The following is a 21,420-nucleotide window of genomic DNA, read 5'->3' as shown; positions in this document are numbered from 1 at the left end:
CTGACCTCAAAGAACTGACATATGGGAATATCACCAGCCATCTTCTTCTCACTCCATGGGCAGGCCCCACTAACTTCAGCATTATGGAGAGGTCCAGAGAAGGAGTGCCTCCCTTTCTTAGCAAGCTCCGTCCATTTCATCAAGGAGGTGCAGGCCTCTTTAGACATTTCTGAATTTAAAGTTATGCCATTATCCCTACCCAGTCTTGTGCCTTTATTCCCTTTCCAAGTGAATATTGAGCTAGATCCAGAATTGGAAGAAAGGAGCACAAGCTGGATTGTCTTTGGGAAATTGAAGTTCTTTTAATGAACTCAAACTAAAGTCAATCTTTTCAATACCAGTATTCTTCCAGTGATGCCATATGCCTGTAATTCACAAAATTCCCAATCTCCAAAAGTAAGGGTCATCAAAATGGCACTAGAGAGGCATATGGTGGGCATGAGTAGGCTGCGAGAGAGTACTAGTGAAGAATCATGCAAAATCAGAAGCATCAAAAAAGTGAGTGACTGGAAAAGAAGGTCGGCCAGTCATAAAGCAAAAGCGAAGAGTAACCAATGAAGGGTTTGAATGCTCACTAATATCAAGAAGGCTAGAGAAAGGCCCCCAACACACTGGGCAAACAAAATGGTTGTCATCAGCTTTATCGGAGGAGATCACAGATCCATCCAAGTATTGAAATCCAACAATTGGCCAGTTGTGTGAAGTAAACGTGTTTTGATCATAAAGGAAGAGAGATCAGTTTGGCAGTCCATTCAGAAGGCAAGAACCAATGCTACATGCAATGTGTAGAGGAGGAACAACAGGAAGTTGAAAGGATCAAGGGCCTAATCCAGGATTCTCCTATCTGGAACATGGACAAAGTCGATGCTCAATTCCAAAAAGCTGTGAGAGGGGGGAAAGTGGCATCTAGGCAAAGGGAGATTAATGGTGGGTTTCCAATCATAATATGGCCAAAGAATCATTAGATGTGCAGAGAACTCTGGGGAACATCCAAAACTAAAAGCAAATCACAGAATATTAGAGTGTGAGGGACCTCAGTGGCCCTCTGATCTACTCCATACTCAAAAAAAGAATGCCCTCTACAAAACTCTTGACAATCCAAACATTCTCTGCTCGAAGGCCTCTACTGAGGGGGATCCTGCTCCCTCCCAAGGAAGCTCATTCTACTTTCAGATCGTTAGTAGGAAACATTTCCTTTTTCTAAACCTATTTTGGCCTCTTGGCAACTTCCTCACTCCCTTCATAGCTGCCCCTGGTTCTGCCCTCTGGAGCCAAGCAGAACAAGGTGAATTCCTCTTCCAGCTTTTAAGTCCTTGAAGACAGCTATCATGTGCCCCTGGAGCCTTCTATTCTTTAGACTAACCACCCCCAGTTCCTTCAATTAATCCTCATATGGCATCAACTCCAGGCCCTCTGCCATCCTGTTTGCCCTCTTCTGGATGTTCTCCCACTGTTGATGTCCTTCCAAAAGATGGTGCCCCAAATGGAAGATGGTACTCTAGATGATGTATGACCAGGGCAACTCACAGTGGGACCACTGCCCTCCTAGTCCTAGAAGGTGGGCATCTCCTCATGGACCCTGACAAGAATATACCATTGAAAAGCTGGTACTACAGCAAGTAAGATGGAAAATGAAGAAAAGTCAGGAGGGAGTGATATCATGAGAACTCCACAGTGTATGGAAAAAAAGACTTAAGAAAGTGCCATGAAGAAAAGGCAGAAGGGGGAGAAAAGGTGGTCAGGGAGAGGAGAGAAGTGGAGAGATGGCCAGGACTCTGTTCCCGCCTTTCTTTGTCTGGGGGTACATAGCATTTTATTTCCCCTAGTATTTTGAGTTCATAGTAAAAAAAATTATTTCAATGTGCCTAGATTTGGTTCATTTCCAACCTAATACCGCCCCCCCATCCTCCAAGCCAAGAGTTCTCATTATAACCTTTGGTCTTTGCCATTCTGGGCGGAATTCACTACGTGCATGTTCTATGCATGCACGGCGGGACCTACGTAACACCCTGCTGCAGCAGAGGCCCCCCTATGATACTTCAGCCTCTGGGAGGACAGGTTTGAGTCATACAAATCCAGCTTCTCCTCTGGCATCTGGGATCCAGCTCAGCTGCAGCTCACTCCACCTCGGCAGTGGTCTTGCAGTCCTCTCAGAGCTCAGACAAGAGAGCTTCACTCTGAGAGATGGTGGCGGCAAAGAACTCTCCAGACAACTGTGAGGACTGTCATTTTCTAGATGTGAGTCACTTTGCTTTTTTCCCTAATCCATTAGATTTTGTCCAGGGCAGCAGAACTAATACAAACAACTTGGAAAGACTTTCTAGTGTTTTGACAATGGTGTATTTTTTTTTCCTCTGTGTGTGTATATGTGTGTGTGTGTGTGTGTGTGTGTGTGTCTGTGTGTCTGTGGTTTCTCTTTACTCTTTGTTTAGGGGGAGACACCGAAGTCCAAGAAGAAGATCTGCAGGACGTTAAAGATTGGGGGACTGGTCTTCGGGATCCTGGCTCTTTCCCTCACTCTCATATTTTTGGGGGGCAAGCACTTCTGGAACCTCGAACCCCAAAAGGTAAGTAAATGTACCATGTTATCTAAGTGTTTTCATTTCTGCAGACTCAAATGAAATGGCCTATGTGGTTTATGCATTTTTTGAAAAATCAGCTCATTAGGTCATTTGTGTGTCTATATTCTGGTGATTTTGCTTTCTATCACTTCTAACTATATATCATGACTTCACCAAGGTGGGGACCGGCAGGGGAGGAAGGTATTCTTTGTATTTGGTTTATACCTGGGCTCGTAATATTTGGGCTTAAGGAGTTAAGAATCTTCATTGAAGCAAGGTTTATTGTGAGAAAATACTTTCCATCTTTCAATTATCTGGCTAGAAACTGGTGGAAAAGCAATTACCCTCCCACCGAAGGAGAAACAGGCGGAAAGGGAGCAGCGAGGGATTTTCAGAGATTATGCTTCTGCCCTAATGCATCTCCCATGTGAACAGGCAACAAGGGGGACTCCACCGATCCCTAGGATCACACTTGTGGTTTCTTTTTAATTAGCAGCTCTCAGGTCCCACTAACCGCAGCTGCCTCAGTCCCGCTGAGATAGCAGTGACACAAGGCACAAAAGGAGTTCAATCACAGGCCCCAGGCACCTTAGCTCTGACCAGCGTGGTGTTCAGAGGAATTCAGTCTGGGTTTGATTAGTGCAAGGTGACTGTGATTATCACTCCTTAAGCCCCACAAAATGTTAAGTCACCTTATCCCACCCACAGAGACTCAGGAAGTGCATTGCCATTTTGGGCCAGAATGTACACTGGGTATCGTAAGAGTCGATGCAGTATGGAAAGTAGGGGGGTGGCTTTGGAGTGAGGGAGGCCTAGGCTAAAGTCCTACGTTTAACACATGCTAGCTAGGTGACCATGGGTAAGTCACAACTTCTCAGTGCCCTAGTCGACTCTCTAAAACCATAGATTGATTACAAGTCTTAGATCACAAATTGCCCATCTGTGTGGGTGAGTGGATTTTCCACACTGGAAGTTCCCTACTCTAAAGAAATAACAAGTTTGGCAACTTCAGTCTCCCCTCCAAAAAAAGCTGTATCCACATATGCACCCACACAGAGCTAAGGACAGTGGCTAAATTGATGGAGCTGGAGTCATAAAGACACGGTTTGAAGTCCTGTCCTGGCTAGCCAGGTGACAGTGCACACATCATTTCACTCCTCAGTACTCACAGACATATCTCTGAGCCTCTCAGTTACTGGTGAGCACAGGCAGAAGAAGATCTTGCACCAGGAATTCCCTATATCAATGAGATTACACGCTTGTCCTGCACCCCCCAAAAAAGCATATTCACATTCATTGCTCTGTTTAAATGTACTTTCAGCCACAGGAAGTTGACGACCATTTGGTCAAGTTCCAAGAATAAACCATTCTGAAGAGTGGCTGAAGCCCACCCTGCTTAGGCAACCCTTTGGGAAGCAGAGCGTGGAGGGGGGTTTCTAGCCTTTTTGCTATTCTTCTTTTTCCCATTTTTAGTCTTAGTCTGTTTTGGGTTTTTTGGGGGGGAGCATGGAGAGAGAAAAGCAGGGAACCAGGAAAAATGATGAGAAGAAAAGATGAAGGTTGGCACGGAAAAGGCGGGGAACCCAGGAGACAGAGCAGAGGAGGAAGGGACGGGAACTTGGGACAAAAAGCCAGGTTGGAGAGAGAATGAAAGGGAAGAGGGGGGTAGGAACTGACAAGGGAACTGAGGCAGGGGCCGTCTCACTCTCGTCTTTGGGTCTCCAGTGCCAAACATAGTGCCTGGCACACAGTAGGGCTTCATAAAAGCTTGCTGGATTGGATTGGACTCAGTTCAAAAAATGTTTTATTTGAAAATGAATTGAATTGAAAAGAAAAAGTTCTATTTGTGCTTAATTGGGAATCATTTGCCTGAATCTGGTCTTGATTTTTAAAATGCAGACCAAAGGCTGTCCCTGTGGCCCTCTCCTCTGCCACACCTCCCCTGCCCCTGCAATTTTCTTTGGTTTCCAACAAATCCTGCCCATGTTTAAGTAGGAGGGTAAAGACTGAAGGAAAAACAATGACAGGGAGCCTCCTCTCCAGCTCTTCCTCCATCCCAATGGCTCTGTGCATAATGCACGGAGCATGCAGCCAGGCTGGCAGGTGAGGCAGGAGAGTCCTCAGGTACACACAGCTCCCTTCCTTAATTCGCCAGGTGCCATCCAGTGGAACCAACAGCTGGGGGAGCCCAACACTGGAGAATATCCCCAACAGAGGGCAATTCCACCTAAGTTAGAGGAAAGCTGACCTTTTTGTTTCCACTCCCCACAAGGGCCAAGATGTGCTGAACCAAGGTTAGGGGTGGGGAGGGAAGGGTGGGGCAGGGGAAACGTGGCATCTCTAAATATAGGATCATGTGATATGCTTCAATGCAGGGGGCTTGGCCATTTTAATCACAGCATCACAGCTAGCCGGTGCTATTCTAAAGGGATTTCTGATCTTTTTAAAAACTTACTGAGTCATCTGCCACCATGAGGTTCTATAAGACTAGGTGGGGACCTTGCTTTTGTCTTCACCACTGCATGGGGAGTCGCTCCTTCCCCCCCTCAAAGTCCCAACTCCAGTTGCAACCCCCTAAAGACCCAATGCCCAAAAGCCGACAAATTCCAGCTGTTTTCCCAGAAGTTCTTACTGTCCCTTTCTGCTGCTATAGTCCCTCAAGAAAGCCACTTTTTGTTGATGACAATTGTGGCCAAAAGGTTCAGGGAGAGGGAAGGGAACAAGAAAGAAAATCTGGGCTACCAACAATTTGTCCATCTGCTCACAGGAGCAAACAAACCCTGGTAGAGTGTGCCATGATGCAGAAGGCCCAAAGGGCATCACTGAGACCTGACTGCAGCTTTAATGAGACCCATCAGTCAGCCCAAACTTCTTCCTGTCCCTTGGTGGCTTCTCGAATTCTTTTCTTTATATCACCTGTTCTTGTCTCAGTGAGTAAGGGGCAACCACAGGCCTTGGTAAACCAAAACCAGGGGATAGCTCAGTGCATACACGAATGTGGCAGTCCTATGTGAGTGCAAGAAAAGTTGAGAGTTGATCAAGAATCCAGTTCCAAGGATAATCTCTCCCAGGGGTGTGGCTCTGTGTAAATGGATGCTCCAAGTTCACCCAACAGGTGAGAGTGACACCGAATCCTCCTCCCACCTGTCCTAAGCAATGCCACCATGACTAATAGCAGTTGGCCCTCCATCTCTCTTTCTCCCTTTTCTATGGTGAGCTAGATTTAGCAATTAGATGATGAAGGCCTGTGCCTCCCATACCACAAGGTACCCACTTGTGTCCGTAGGGAATTTGGGTGGAGCATTAAGAGAACCAGGGCCTCATCCATGTAGTCCAACCCTGCGGAAGCAGCCATTGAAATCCAATTGGTGGAGTTCACCCCATTCCATCACCTTGCTAAGCAGTGCTCTTCATGAAGCCTCCACTCTGGAGGCTGGGTGAGGAGATAGGAGACCATTATAGATAGGACTGTAAGCATGGGGATCAGGGGAAGGGGCACAATACTGGAGGGGGGGCATGAGAACTTTCCCGTTATTACAGCAGCTACAGGCATCTTGGAGCCTTGAAGTGCCAGTTTGGTCTCCAGTGTCTAAAGGCCCCCATGAGCCTGCCTTTCACACTGCCCTCATAGAGGTTTTTCCAGAGTTTATTCAATCTTGGGATGGAACATCTTTCAGATCAGATTCTGAGGAGGATTTCAGAAGGACAAGTGGGTGGGGCTGAAGATAAAGGTACAGGTAGCAAGGCTGAATGAAGGAGAAGGTGCCCTTCAAATGCATGGCTTGTGGAAAATTCCAGTTCTGAGGCCAAAGCCAAGTTCTCCTGGCTGCCTTTAGAGCCTGTGGGGCTATTGGCTAGAGAAAGCTGATGCTGCTGGGTCACTTATTGACAGAGGGGACATTTCTGCTGTCCTAGGGCTGCCCCCTAGTACTGGTGTTTGCTCCCCACCCCCCAAACACACACAGACACACAGACACAGACACAGACACAGACACACACACACACACACACACACACACACACCCTACTCCCACCCCCACCCCCCACCTTATTTTGTTTTCCTACATCTGTTTAAAATAAGCTGTATTTATTTAAAATCCCACATCTGGTGTTGACATTTTCATTCCAATAAGTCCTCTTCCTCCTAGCTGCTCCGCCCCCCCACCTCCCACCTTGTATGGACAAAAGATTCAGATTTCATCTCCTAAAGGGAGTTCGAGGCCCACTTGAATCTCTTCCCTTTGACATTTTAAAACATACACACACACACACACACACACACACAGCCCAAACAAAGTTCAAGGAAATGGGGAAGACTGAACCCAGGGGGATCCAGCTGCTTGATCAGACCTTGCTATCCCTACCACCTATCAAACACAGCAAACTGCCTCAAGAAGGCCAGTGGTATTTGGTCTTGTACCTTTGGGGGCTGGCTGCACCTAATGGAGCATAGACCTGGGGTTCCTAGCAGTTGTCCAGGGTCTTGGAAGACCCTCTCTCCAACTTTATAAGTAAGTTCTGGTGCTCCTTGGGCAATAGATTCTGAGCATTTTGCCCACCTGGAAGGAAGGAAATGAGAAGTGAGCAGAGGAACTCTCAGGGGCCAGGTAGAGAAGCCTTTGGAGTGGACGAGAATAGAATTCTCTGTGGCAAGGATGGGTATGTGTGTGTGTGTGTGTCATGGATTCTGTGCAGGTGAATCAGGAGGGCTGGGAGGCTTGGACCAGAGGGCCCAATCAGGCTTCCCTTGATTCCAGTAACTAGAAGTTGAGGGTAATCGGTAGGCATTCCTCCAGGACACCTAGTTGCATACAAAAGCTGGTAGCCACTGGCCCTTAGCTGCCCTAATAGCAAGTCACAAATTCCTAGAGGCAACCTCTCAGTTCCACTGAGGGAGCAGCTGCCATCCACTTAGACCTCCCCCAATCCTGCCTGAGGAATCACGATAGAAACCAAGGTCCCTGAAAGTTATGAGAACACAAGGAACAGACCACTGGTAAGGAGACCAGGGTTAGCCAACACTGATAGGGTACAGTCACAAATCCTTCAGCAGCTAGATACAAGAGAGCTTAGCACCTAGTTAGCAAGAATATTTAATTAAAATAGGAAGCTATCAAACCACAATCAGACTCCCAGGTGAGCTCCTCCCTAGTGTATCTGCCTTCCCCCAAAAGCATGCCATGTGATACTTGCTCCAGGCACTGAGCTGAACTAAGTCAGGAGGCCTGGATAACTCTCTGTGTGACCATGGAAAAGTCTTTTTTCCCCTCTCCAAGCCATCAGCTTCTTCCTTTGTCTGGGTTGGATTAGCTGATCTTGAAGGTCGCCTTTACATTCTACAAAGCAAAGATTCTAAAGTAGAAAGTCAGGACCTTGGAGCAAGGGGTAATCGTGCTCCCCACCAGTGAGTTGTAGCTGTCCTTTCAAACATGACCCAGGGCTTCCAAAAGACTCTCACTTGCCTAGTCTGGGTGTGGTTTTTCTCTGCTTCATCTGGCTTGACCTCTTTTCTTCACTCTTCTTCAGGGCACATAAGAAATATAGATTTCCTCCCTAAGCTTCCATTGGTCCCTCCCTCCCCTCCCTACTGCCCCAGCAACTGGGTGGGTGAAACTGAGATCTGGACAAGCATTTGCATTCACGTCCTTAGCTGGAGGAATGGGCTTCGTTTTCTTTTGCTGCCACGTTGACCCCATCAGCTCAGTGAGAGTTCCCTCTTCCTCCTCCTGCATTCCAAGAATCAAACTCACACTTGGAGAGCAACTCCCACTGGCCCATCTCCTGCTTGAGCTTCTCATGGGCAGTTCACACGGATTAAGTAGAAAGCTGCAAACATAGATGGGTTCGTTGGCTGGCTCCTCCTAAGGGAGCATTTGGTTGTCAGCTTCTATGACACCAATCACAAAGGAATGGGCCTTCAAAGTGAACTGCCCACGAGCGACTGGCAGCAGAATTGGGCCCATGGGGGAGAGCAGCTCAGGCGCCAGAGCCGCCACTTTGGACACCTTATTAGGCTCACCAAAATGGTTGTTTCCGATCCTGTTGCGCTAGCCCATGTGATGGCATTTTGAGATGCTGATGGACTAGCAGAATGCTAGTGCTAGGGTGCCATAACTCCCTGACTGGAAATCATCCTCAGGTCATCTCCCCAGTCCTGCCCCAGGGACCAAGCTGGTCTCCCCCAATCAAATACTGCCATCCCTATACCAAGCTTGCTCCACTCCTAAGAGTGGGCACTATCAACTGCTCGGCCAACCAATGGTCTGATAGTAAAAGCAGCAAAGAACTAGCCAGGGAAACACAGCCCTACCCAAAGGACAAAGAAGAAGGGAAGGAAGAAGGGGGAAAGCTTCTCAAGCTCTGGATCTGCAGATGCAAAGAGCAGCTCCTGAGACCAACCTTGTTGAAAAGGAGGAATGTCTGTACTACTTAGGCCAGATTTTTTCCATACTTTGAAAGGGGTAATTGAAGATCCAGGAGGCCAGGCTCCTCTAGGAAAAAAGTCTCCTTCCACAGGTAACTCAGTAATCGGAAGCCATTTTGTAGCCATTGGGTCCCTCAGGTTTGAAGCAGCCCAAGGTGGATTGTACCCGCTCAAGCATTCCTCCCCCTCCCCCAAATTAACACCTGCCAGACACTATTCTGAGCATAGATTTCAGCTTCAGGAAATGTACCCCATAAGGAGATATTGAAGGATGAGGGCTGGGGAAAAGTGCAGCTAGATTAATCGCAGATTTCAATAAAGAAAAAAGCCCAAACACCCCAGACCAAATGTCCTCGACTCTTTCTGAACAGACTGAACCTACTCACCCCTAAACAGATTTATCACACCAAGGTCCGCAGCAATGGTACCCTTCAGAGAAGCTTTAATCTCGCAGACTATCGCAAACAAAGGAGACAGAAAAAAAAAATGAAAACCCATGAAAAATGGATGATGAGGCTCATTTACCGCCTGAGTAGAAGGATTAAAATAGATTGGGGAAGGAATTTCTGGGCAGGAGAAAAAGGAATGTGTCTGCATCGTCGCCGCGGTGGGGTTTTTTTTTTCAATGTGGTCTTCTTACACTTTGCAATTCCTGTGACCTAACTGCCGGACTATCTCATTGCACTTGGAATGCTGGTCCTGCTGCTCTTAATTGGGTTTGCTGTCCCCTGAGTAGCTCGAGCAGAGTAGGAAGGGAGCCAGAAAGCAAATGGGGCAGGGGCGGGGGACATCAGGAAGAAATCCCCCCTCTCGCAATTTTGCCACCAGCTGGTCCTGGGTTAGGGGCCAAAGTTCAATGCCTACTTTTATCTATGCCAGTGTAGGTAGCTTGATTCTTCCTTAGTTTGATATTGGGCAGGACAAAGCTAATCTGGTGCCCTACTCTTCAGAAAACCCCTATCTGGACCAATTAGCGTAGCAGACTAGAGCTTGATGCCAATGAGGTCAAGGTTGTGAGCTTAGTCCTTAGATAAACGAGCCTAGAGATCTTCCAGGTGTGCCCATCTGCAGATGGCCTTTGCAGAGGCTACTAAATGAGATCCATAAGCATTCAGAAAAAGGTTAGTCCAAATATCCACACAGGAAAAGCCAAGTGGGCAAAGACTATGAAAGGCAGTAGGCGGGAGAGTGCAGAAACCAGGCTGTCAGTACATCGATCTTGGATAGACACTGCAAGTGAGTGATAAGCTGGGCCCAGAAAGGAGCAAGAGAAGAGAGTAGGCTGGCTGGCCTTGGAGAAACTACCCAGAGCTTACCATGACCCAAAGCTTCTACCTGAAAGAAAGCGTCATCTTTTTAACACCTATATTCCTCCAGTGATGCACCATGAATTAAAATTCCTGATTGCCCAAAGGGCAATGGGGAGACATATATTTAGCATGCACAGATTGAGTGATATTACCAATTATGAGCAAGACAAAAAGTAGTATAAGACATATCAAAGAGGTGCATACTGGGAAAAAGATATGTCTGATCATGTACTAACTGCCAAGGATAATGGATGGACAGCCTAAGTGCTGCACCAGTACACACATAACTATCAGAAGGTCCCCATACCCTGGAGAGAGCCCCTGTGGAGAACTTAAGGGAGTACATGGATGAGGGTCTCACAGGATGAGAAGGTGTAGGTGGCTTGAGAGAGTTCCCTGCCTGGGGTGAGATCACAGATCCCCAGATGCATATGAGCAGGCAGACTCATGCAGAGCCCAAGACTGCTCTGCAGGCATGGACTGTGACCCCCCAAAGCTGGCCAGGCATTTTCCAAACATGGGTGTGCTCCATGGGAAACCAGACAAGAGATGGAGCCCCTCAAGCCCATCCTCACACATTTCAAAGCACTAGAGGATGGCAGATGAGGGGCACCGTCCCAGACCCTCACCCTCAAAAGCACTACTTGTGCTTATGGAATGCCAGCTACGTAGCTGGATAGAGACCCTTCACTTTCAAGGATTGTAATAGCATTGAAAATAAGCTAGCTCTGGGGCAAATGGATCCCTCTGTAGTTAGGACCACAGGAATCTAAGTTCAAAGGCACCTTAGAAGTCACCTGGTCCTACTCCCTCATTTTACAGAGGAGAAAAGTAAAGCCAAGAAAGGCATAGTGACTTTCCCAAGGTCACATGGGTGGGTAGTAAGAAGCAGAGATGGGATTTGAGCCCAAGTCCTCAGCCTCTAAATCAATCAGGTGGTTCAGTGGATGCCTCACTGGACTTGGAGTAAGGAAGTCCTGCATTCAACTCCTGCCTCAGACGCTTACTAGCTGTGTGTCCTTGAAAAAGTCACCTCACACTTCTCAGCCTCAGTTTCCCCATCTGGAAAGTCAGAGGAACAAACTCGATGGCCTCTAAGATCTCTTTCAGCTCTAAATCTATGATCCTACAAAACCCCAGGTTCCTTCTACAGCATTACTCTGCCTCCCATTGTTACCAACCCACTCGCAGAGTCAGCAACTACCAGCACGGCAACAGAGTGATGGAGGGAGACAGTCACAAAGGTAGCTTCAACAAAGAATATTCCCCAAGAAACTTTGAAAATCATTGTGAGCTGCTGAGCTTAGCGCCGTTGCCACTTTCCAATAATATTTATCTGCAAGGTGTCCAAGCAGGGTGCATTGCCAAACATGCCGGAAAACTCATTCTCCAGGAGAACGAAATTCGAAACGTCTCCAGTCCAATTTCAGAGTCTTCCTCCGATGATTGAAAATGCAGCCTGTACTTTCCTGGGGCCCAGGTAGGCAGCACTCCAACATCCATCCCCTGGTCTCTAACCTCATTTTTCCATGCACCAATCCATCAACGGCGGTACTGATGAAACACCACTACGGGCAGTGGCGGTGAAGTTTATCTCAGGGACTGAGAGTATTTCTAACACAAATTCCGCCCTGTTGGGAGACCTGACAAGGCTGAATCTGAGCTGGATGCTTCTCCCACCTCCTCCCCCCCAACCCCCCCATAGGTCCAGCTGACAGAGAGCTCGATTTGTTACTCTGGGTAGAGGTTTCTCTTTTCTCAAGCTGGCTGCGGAGCTGAAACCAAGGACATATTTATAGCTAGGAGCAAATACCAAGCCTAATGGAATCTGCTACCTGTCACCAACCAGCTCAGGCTTCCTTAGTTAACTCCATGCCTGCCATAGATCTTGGGGTGCCTTTTCTCTTCCCTTTCTGCCTCCCAGTTGACCTTGCCCATTTGCTTGAAAAAAATAATCTCCTTCTGGCGAGACCAGTCTCAACCCCTCCAAAAAAATGGGGAGTCATTCCATGAATGTTTGTGGAGCACCTACTGTGTGCACAGGAAGGCCCCCTGCTAGCCATCATGGGGAGGGAAGAGGAGGGGGAAGGAGAAAGAGAGCTATTTCAGACCCAGTCTCTTGTTTTTCAACTTCGTCAGCCTCTTTCAGGCTCCAAATAATCCTTGTTACAGCAAACTCTTCCAACTTGTTTCTCTGCTTGAGTTGAGGACAAACTGACCGGGTTAAACCAATAGTATAATGCAGACATCTGCAGACACCGAAAAGGCAAGCCAGATCTGGCTGTCATTGAGGAAGATGCCATTTGAAAGAGATGTTGTCCCTCCTGAGGGCATGCTTTCGCAGGCTCACAGCTTTCCAAAGTCTCTTTCAGAAAGGAAAACAATTTTGCTGAAACCTATGGCCAGAGGACTCTTAACACTATGGTTAAAATAGGTTTCAAGGTGTGGAGTCAGGCTGAATTAATATTCCTTAACTAGCTCATTCTCTGGGATTGATCATTCCAGTCCTTGGAACTGGAGGAGTTTAGGTGTCCCCCTATCAAAATACTCAAGATGCGCAGGAGTAAACTATAAGGCAGAACTTTATAGACATGTAGTGGGCTAGATGGTGCTGTATGGACTCAGTGTAGTGGAAGAAGCATGGGATTTGGAGTCAGGGGACCTGGGTTCAAAGCCCAATTCTGCCACTTATTCCCTGTGAGACATCAGAGAAGACCCTTTCCAGTGGGAAAGAGCTCACTTTTCTAAACCATAAAAAGATGGAATTGCATCAGATGGCCTCTCAAGCTCCATGCTCTGTGACTGTGAATGTGAGAGACTTGAGGAAGTCTCCCAGGAAGAGAAGCAAAATAAGGAAAATCGAGCCCAGAAAAGATTTAGAATTATTCAGCCACAAGAAAAGAAGGCTGAACAGGAACAATCAATAATTTTCAGGGATTCAAACGGCACAACAGTAGGAATGGGATGCCATTTACTCTCTTTTCTCCCTGCTGGAGCCAAATGAGAGGAAACAAACTTAGTCTGTGACAAATGGGAAGTTCACTTAGCTCTAAGGAAATTCTTTCAGGCACCAAAGGCTTCAAGCCATGAAATCAGTTACCAAGGGACACTGTGAAATCTCTTGCTGGAGAGTCTTAATAGGTTGCAGCTCCCCCTTCAGAAAGCTTTAGGTGATGCCTACCTGGAGAGGGTGACTAACTAAATGAACTTTATGGGTCCACCGATCAAGAGAACGAGAAATATTCCCTGCACTTAACACGAGGGGGCAACATTTTACAGCCTCATTGTTCTATTTCAGGGTGGTTTAATATTTAGTCAAGGTCTCCAAACAGAGCTGCTGGAACTCAGCCCACAATTTCTCAGTGGCAAGCCCCAGAGGCCTTGCTTCTAGAGAGCCTGCTATTCAGCTTTAAGATCTCAAAGCCCCTCCCTTGATGTTCAGAGTCATAGCATTAGCAGGAGTGAGCTACCCAGACAGCTCATCATCACCTGGGCCTTGGAGGAAGCCATGGAGAAAAGGTAAATGTGCCTTACATGGTACCAAAAAAAGAAGAATATTCTGAGTATCTCAGAGCTGTTTTTTTTTCCTTGTTCCCCCAGATCTATGATGTAGAACATACATTCTTCAGCAATGGGGAGAAGAAAAAGATCTTGATGGAAATTGACCCTATAACCAAAACAGAGATTTTCCGAAGTGGAAATGGCAGTGATGAGACATTGGAAATCCATGACTTTAAAAATGTAAGTTGGATATTTCCCCCCTCTAGCTTGTCTTTCAGAAATCAGAGTGTTTGAGCTGAAGCAGCAGACCCTTTTGTGCTACTATTTAATTTTTAAGCCACAACTTTGGGCTTGAACTGTTCTAACCAGAGCCCTAAAGGAAAAAGGTCTGTTTGATTGCCAGGTTCTGCCATTTCAGGGAGTGTGGTTTTGTGTCTTTTTAGGGCTACACCGGTATCTTCTTTGCTGAGCTCCAAAAATGCTTCCTGAAAACTCAGATTAAAGTAATCCCTGATTTCGATGAAACTGAGATGGAAGACGCTGAGGTAGGTGTGCCATTGCTTCTCTCATGCCTGCAGCACCTAAGCTTGGAGCCCTATGTTCCAGATCCTGACACATGCTTCCATTCACATACATACCCCTACGATTTCAGCTCAGCCTCTAGAGGGAAAGGGACAGGGCATTGATACTTCAGGACCTCAAAGATAAGTCACTTTCATCTATGGAGGTCCTCTCTCCACTGACCTAGAGAGCAAGCCTGCCATTACATAGAGTATGGCATGGCAAACAGCACTGGTTTGGGAGTCAGAGGGATTCAATCTGAATCTCAACGCTTTTATTTATTACCCATGTGACCTTGGACAAGTCACTTAACTACTCTGAGCCTCAGGTTTCTCATCTGTAAAATGAGGGGCTTGGACTAGATGCTAATAATGCTTTCTCCATCACTTTCTTAGGTCTTGACAATCAACAACATAATAAATCAGGCACTTATTTGTACCATCTGCCAAAGTGTAAATGCTCACAGTGAAAATCTCATAATTGGCTCTTCCCCAGGAGCCAGTTCAAGATGGCTCCAACACACTCTTGCTTTACTGTCCCTTTCAACACTAGATCTAGGATCCTGTGATCCTGGCTGGTCTGGAAGAACTGGTGCGGCCAAAAACTCCATCCTGCTTACAACCAAGCTAGTGATGACCCCCTCTTTGTGGGGCTAGCAAAGCAAACCCACATAATCAAACCAGACCCATAATGGAAGTCTTTCAAGTTTGGTAGGCCCTGCCCAAGGTTGTACAGAGCCCAGAATCCCCTCTATACCACCATGAGGTGTCAGAAGAAGTCTTTAGCAGAGAAAATAAGGGATGACTTCAAGGAAAACCAAGTCAGCCCCACCCAAAACAAGGTCGTAGAAAAGTTCACATGGTCAAGGGCAATGATTCACTGGCCAGTGCCAATCTCTTGCCACATATTGCCACTCTGACCTTTATTTTATGCTCTCCATTTATTTGTACCCTCCTTTCCATGGAATTTCTAATGTCATAGTCAGTCCTACCTGGGCTTCATTGAAGAAGAAAAGGTCAAGACAAAGGAAGTCTTCCCCAAGTCAGCTCTGATGCAATGAGAACCTTGAGCAGTTCAGCTCTCAAAAGGCTGTTTGTTGCCTCCCACTGCTTTGCTTGCAGCTAGGCAAGCACACCTAGGCAGAAATTGACAGCCTGTGATATGGAAACTGGCAGACCGTAAAGGGAATGGGCACAGGGTCCCCCTCTCTCTACTGCCACCTCAACTCTGCCTTTCATTCCTCTCCTTCCCCTGCAGTCCAGTCTTTTTCCTGACCATTTTTCCTCACCTACTATCTGACTTAAGGCCTACCAAGGGCCCCACTGGCCCAACTGGTCAAGCTGGTAGCACACTTGTTATTAGAGGGTTTTTAAAAAGGACAATTACAGAGAGACAAAAAGTGCTGCTATGACCTCAAGGTCTATGGTCAGAAGACACAAATCAGTGCAATCAAGAAACAGGGTGGTAATTACTCGAGGAGGGATAACTATGACCACAGTGGGACGAGGAGAGAGCTGAATCAGCAGAGATGCTCAGACTTATGCACCAATTTTAGCAGGAAATGGACATAGTCATTTTGGAAGAGCTAGACGGCCAGCCTCTAAAGCTTTCTATTAATCCAGAAGCATTTCCAGGATTTATTTGTGCATTCTACTGAATGCATCGACCTTCATGGGGCTCTCATCCTGATTTATTCTTCAGCTCACCTTGCCAAATCTTTATAAGGAACCAAAATCTGGGGTTTCATCATTACAGAGAACTCCTGGTATGGACAATCCTTCCAACCATGAAGATCTATGAGTGGTCTGCAACTTCTAGTCTTAGAAAAATAACTGTCTGTGGGCACCAAGAGAGAAAATGACTCCTCAAGCTTACACAGCCAGTAGGCGGCGGGGTGGGGGTGGGGGGACTTGAACCCAGGTCCCTATCTACTAAGCACACTGTCTCTCCAGCTTCCCCATCTGTAAGAAAGTGATACCATACCCGTATATATGGGCACAGGCAGGTTCCCAGTTATTTTCCTGGTAATTCGATGAGTCAAAAGGACACAGACCTTCTTACTGTGATGCTTCCTGCAAGTGAAATGTACCAAGTATCAATGTGGAAACAGGCCTGATCTTGTTAATGACTCTATTCAGTGTGACAACTTCATCTTGGGCAGGCAGCTCCTTTCATGGTGTCCCAAGGTCCTTACAGACTTTTAAGCACGAGACAGCATAGGGTTTAGTATTATAAATTACTTGGAAAACATATGCAAAGGCATTCTACAGAGAATAAATTAGAGTGCTGAAATCATAAAGCTTGGAACAGAGAAAGAATGAAATTGAGAGATCTCATCATCAGGTTGGTGAGGATTAGGGAATGTCTTAAGGCAAGAAGACAAAGTCAATCAGGAGGCCTGAATGCAGGAATAACATCCTCCCAGAGTCCAAGAAATAGCAATGGTAATCAGACATCTCCAAAGGCAGCAATGTTTCCAGCTGCCCCAGTGGCCCTGGATGCAAAAAGACAATCCTTAATCACTGCCTCCGTGATCTGGGACTGAGTGAGAGCAGAGGAACCCTACCCATCAGGTAGTGACAGTGACCACCAAAATGGAGAAGGAGAGCCCTAGCCTCCACTTACTTGGGAGCCGCACTGGATGCAGAGTGAGCATGGTCCCAACAATGGACTAAGGACAGGGGCCAGGTTGGCTATGGGGCTTTTAAAAGGTGGCGAAGTACATTGTTCTAAGAGTTACAGTTGCCTCTAGGTCCCAGGGTAAGAAATGAAGGCATCGAAAGCCTGTTATTAGGTTTGACATGTGTGTTGGTAACCAAAAATGGGTATAAAAACCTCTCTCTTAACCTATCTCAGTTCCCTTTTCTGTAAAACGAGGGAATTGAACAAGAAAGGTTCTTTCCAGTTCTAAATCTTTGTTCCTAACCTTGCTTCCTTGAACTGAGCTCCCTAAGCACCTGGGTGACACACTTCATAGAGGGCTAGTCTTGAAGGCAGGAAGATATGAGTTGCAACTTGCTTTAGCTATGTGACCCCAGGGAAGCCATTTAATCTCATTCAGTCTGAATTCTCTCATATGTAAAAAAGGGAATAATGAGACTCAAATGAGATAACATAAAGTGCTTTGCCAACTTTAAAATGACATCTAGATGCTAGCTAGTGCTGCTGTTGTGGTGGTTAGCTCAGCCCAGATCTTTCTTACACATCAAAGGTTACCTGCAAGGTTATTTATTGGGTTTGGGTTTCTCTCCCCACCCCTTCCACTCACCCCAACTACATTCCTCTTCCAGAATGATGAAATTACAACAACCTACTTTGAACAATCTATGGTTTGGATTCCGGGAGAAAAGCCTATCGAAAACAAAGACTTCCTGAAAGGCTCCAAAATCTTTGAAGTCTGCCAGAATGTGAGCATACATTGGATCCATCCCACACTACTAACAGGTACGAAATGGTCCTCCCTCCAAAGACAATGCAGGTTACCGATCACAGGAATAGGAGGCAGCCTTTCTTGTAAAGCGAAGTCTATCTTCCTAGATGAGACAGTACACACTAACTGCCAGCAAAGGGGATTTTCACAGCCAAGTTATAAATCAGACAAATTTATGCTGACAGGCTCTTAAATAGAGCAGCAAGGGTAACACCACCCTAATGTGGCTAGTGATAGCAAAGAGGCAATCTGTCTTTTATTACACATCTGTATTCATTCCACCCCACGTACCAGCTCATTGCTCAAACCTCTGCAGGTCCAACGCTAGAGCAAAGATCAGTCCAAAAATGGGCCTCCACAGTGAGGCTCGAGCCCATGACACTCTTCCTGGAAGACGGGACACCTGCTGTGTGTCTGCTTCTCCAGTGGCAGAGTGAAGAAGGCCAATGAGCTAGCTTGGCAAAGCTAAGGACCCTGGGCACCTCCTATCAACTATAGTCAGCCTAGGTGAACAGAGACCTCGATGGCCCCATTTCTAGACATCGCAGAATAAAGCTGTAACTAGGAATGTTTTCTCCTAGGGCAAAAATATTTGGGGGAATAATATTTTCTAGTGACTATAAAGCTAACAACAGCTGTGCTTGGGTAGCTGATAGACTATTAGCTTTGAAAATATCCCTTTTGAGTACATCAGCTAAAGGATGCGAGTAGTTTACCCCTACCAAAGCTACTAGGGGGAAACTCTCCAAGCAGAAACCCTTCCCCCACTGAGCCTGCAGAGAGATGTTGAGAATGTGACTTTGGCACAATACTAACATTTGTCGTCTCAGCTTCTGAATTTCAGGACTTTGAGGGAGGAAATGAAAATGTCCACTTTCTCACAAATCGAAAAAGTGGGATTGACCTCAATGAGCAGTGGATGGACCCAGAAGTGAAGCCTGGGAAGAAACGTCAGAGCCGGCAGCTTGCTGAAGAGGATCTCCCAGTGAACGACTATGTAAATTTGGGGGTTAGGTAACGACCAGCTCTTTCATGATGTGCTCAGACCTTATAGCAGGAATTTCTGAAATAGTTCCAGTAGCCCATGTGCTTTAGTTCATCCCAAAGCTTTCCCACCACAGTTCTGATATGTGATTCTTAACCGCTTGATGGTTTGGGGTAACCTATTTCTAGACCTCACCCACTTAATCTGCTGTTAAAAGGAAAGAAAAGGGGATAACAAAGTGGTAGGGAACCTCCAAAAGTGCCCCTATCATTAACACCATTTCAAGTCACATTCGTTAGAATGGCAATGACAGCAAAACAGGTTGGTTTATAAACTTGGATGGTACCATAGCGGGAGGCAAACTAATTTTAGAATAATTGTGTAGATCACTATTGGCTTACTTAAGAAATTATGAAGGGTGATGTTGACCAGGGAACTTAATTACCCATCTGGTCTTCCTTCCAAGTAACGTGTAACTGTCTCATTTTGGGTGGGGTTTCTGTGTAGTAGGCTTAACCTCTTCAAGTCAACTTCTTTGTTTTTCTTGCAGACCGAAAATGGAGTCGAATTTGACCCCATGCTGGATGAAAGAGGTTATTGTTGTATTTACTGTCGTCGGGGTAACCGCTATTGCCGCCGGGTGTGTGAGCCTTTACTGGGCTTCTACCCCTATCCGTACTGCTACCAAGGAGGGAGGGTCATCTGTCGGGTTATCATGCCTTGTAACTGGTGGGTGGCGCGCATGTTGGGGAGGGTCTAGTGCCAAACTTAGGCACCATGCAAGTAAGCCAATCCATGACATCCATGTGTAACCCAGTGAATGTATGCCTACAAGGCACTTGGCTACTTGCCCTCTATGGCTATTATGTAGTTACCTTCTTATTACTATGATAGAAATGCATGTGTCATCAATGGCCTGATTCTTGTCAAACACTCTCCATGCATTGGGGCAGAAAGTCCTCCCTGACCACCTTCTCCCCCCAAAATGGTGCAGATTTGTCTTAACATGGGCAAGTTCAGCAGAACATCTGCAGATATGTTGGAGCCTGCAACCAGCTGGGGAGAGGAGGGATGGCAGGCAGGATTCCCAAATATTGCCTTTTATGATGCTATATAGAGAATGCAGAAGTGAAAGGCTAATAATAAAATATTCCAATAGCTGACTCATAAAACGTTCCTTCTCCCTCGTATTTAATTATCTGAAAGGCAGACTGTAGACCTACCTGAGCATCTAATAGTGCCTCAGTCTGGCAGTGAGAGTCTCAACAACTTTCCACTAACAGATTACCACTACTCAGACTCAGCAAAGGAATAAGTGAGATCAGCGTAGAGAGTCCAAGAGTCATCCTACCCCTGTAAGCAGGAACACTCCTCCTCTTGGCCAGATTTGCCTTTTCATAACTTTTAGGGCTGACCTTTGTTTAGATGAGCACCCAGTTAGGGACTGTTCCAAGGCTATTGTCTGGGGAACTGGTATTCATAAGCATCATTCACCCTGAACACAGGGGCTTTTATAAGTTCTAAAATGGGGGCAAGGAAACAGAATGTCTTCTCCAAATTGCAGGGGACTAGCATTCTTCTTTACCTTCTGAAAGAGAGGCCCAAGCCAAGTTTATGGTTACTTGGTACTTTGGCCAAGAATAACATAGAGAGGGAAAATCTGTCTCTGTGTCCACTTCTGATCTCAGTAATTAAGGTGTACTACCTAAACAACCACTCTACTTCCATTTGGAGAGGGCCCCCTCTGCTCCATAACCTCAAAGTTATTGTGCCATGAAAATAACTGGCATTTGCCATCTACAAAGCATTTACAAATACTAAACAGCTACCAAGATGGCTGGTGAACAGGGATCATTTTCTCTGTTTCATAAATGAAAATGAAGAAGCAAAGATAAAGCAAAGAAGGATTTACAAAAAGCTGAATTAAAATCAACCAGCCAGTCCCTGTTTCTTGAACACTGGGGGATAAAATAGGTGCAAAGATGCCCGCGCCATCATTTGTCCATCTGTTCATTCATTCAAGCATGTGCTTCTTCTGGGCCAGGAGCTCGATTAGGAGCTTCTGTTACTGTTGAGTCCTTTTAGTTGGAGCCAAGTCTTCATGACCCCATTTGGGGTTTTCTTGGCAAAGATCCTGGAGTGGTTTGCCATTTCCTTCTCCAGCTCATTTTGTAGATGAAGAAACTGAGGCAAATAGGGTTGAGTGACTTGCCCAGAGTCACGCAGCTAGGAAGTGTCTGAAGCCAGATTTGAATTCATGAAGATGAGTCTCCCCAGTTCCAAGCCCAGTGCTCTATCCACCTAGCTGCCCCTACTAGGGGCTGGGAATACAGAAATAAGTCCTCAAGGAGCTTACATTTTAGCGGGGAAACAACACATATGCATACAAGTAAATACAAAAAGGTGGGGCTGGGGAGACATCAAGAAAGACCTCAAGTAAAAAGCGGCACTGAAAGGGAGCTTTGGAAGAAGTTAGGGGCAGGGATCTTATCACCGTAAGTGAGGAATAAGACACAAGCACGCACATGACAAACCTCAGTTGTATAGCTGTACTAGATATACAAACATACACACCAACATACATGGACCATACATGCACATGCTTACATATCCACATATATGTATACTTAGACATACATGTGCATATA

General features: G+C 46.3%; 1 protein-coding gene across 1 annotated transcript; it reads left to right on the top strand.

The window, feature by feature from the left end:
- The first annotated feature begins 2,184 nt into the window (after positions 1-2,184).
- Positions 2,185-19,704, top strand: TNMD (tenomodulin). The gene is made up of 7 exons (XM_036740303.1): positions 2,185-2,238; positions 2,433-2,567; positions 13,896-14,036; positions 14,240-14,341; positions 17,648-17,801; positions 18,618-18,801; positions 19,323-19,704. The coding sequence occupies exons 1-7, from the start codon at positions 2,185-2,187 to the stop codon at positions 19,582-19,584; spliced, it is 1,032 nt and encodes a 343-aa protein (XP_036596198.1). The 3' UTR covers positions 19,585-19,704.
- Positions 19,705-21,420: the final 1,716 nt, after the last annotated feature.

The sequence above is a fragment of the Trichosurus vulpecula genome, chromosome X (genome assembly GCF_011100635.1).
Source record: "Trichosurus vulpecula isolate mTriVul1 chromosome X, mTriVul1.pri, whole genome shotgun sequence".
NCBI lineage: Eukaryota > Metazoa > Chordata > Mammalia > Diprotodontia > Phalangeridae > Trichosurus > Trichosurus vulpecula.
The sequence above is the reverse complement of the archived record's forward strand: the minus strand, read 5'-3'. Positions and strand labels throughout refer to the sequence as shown.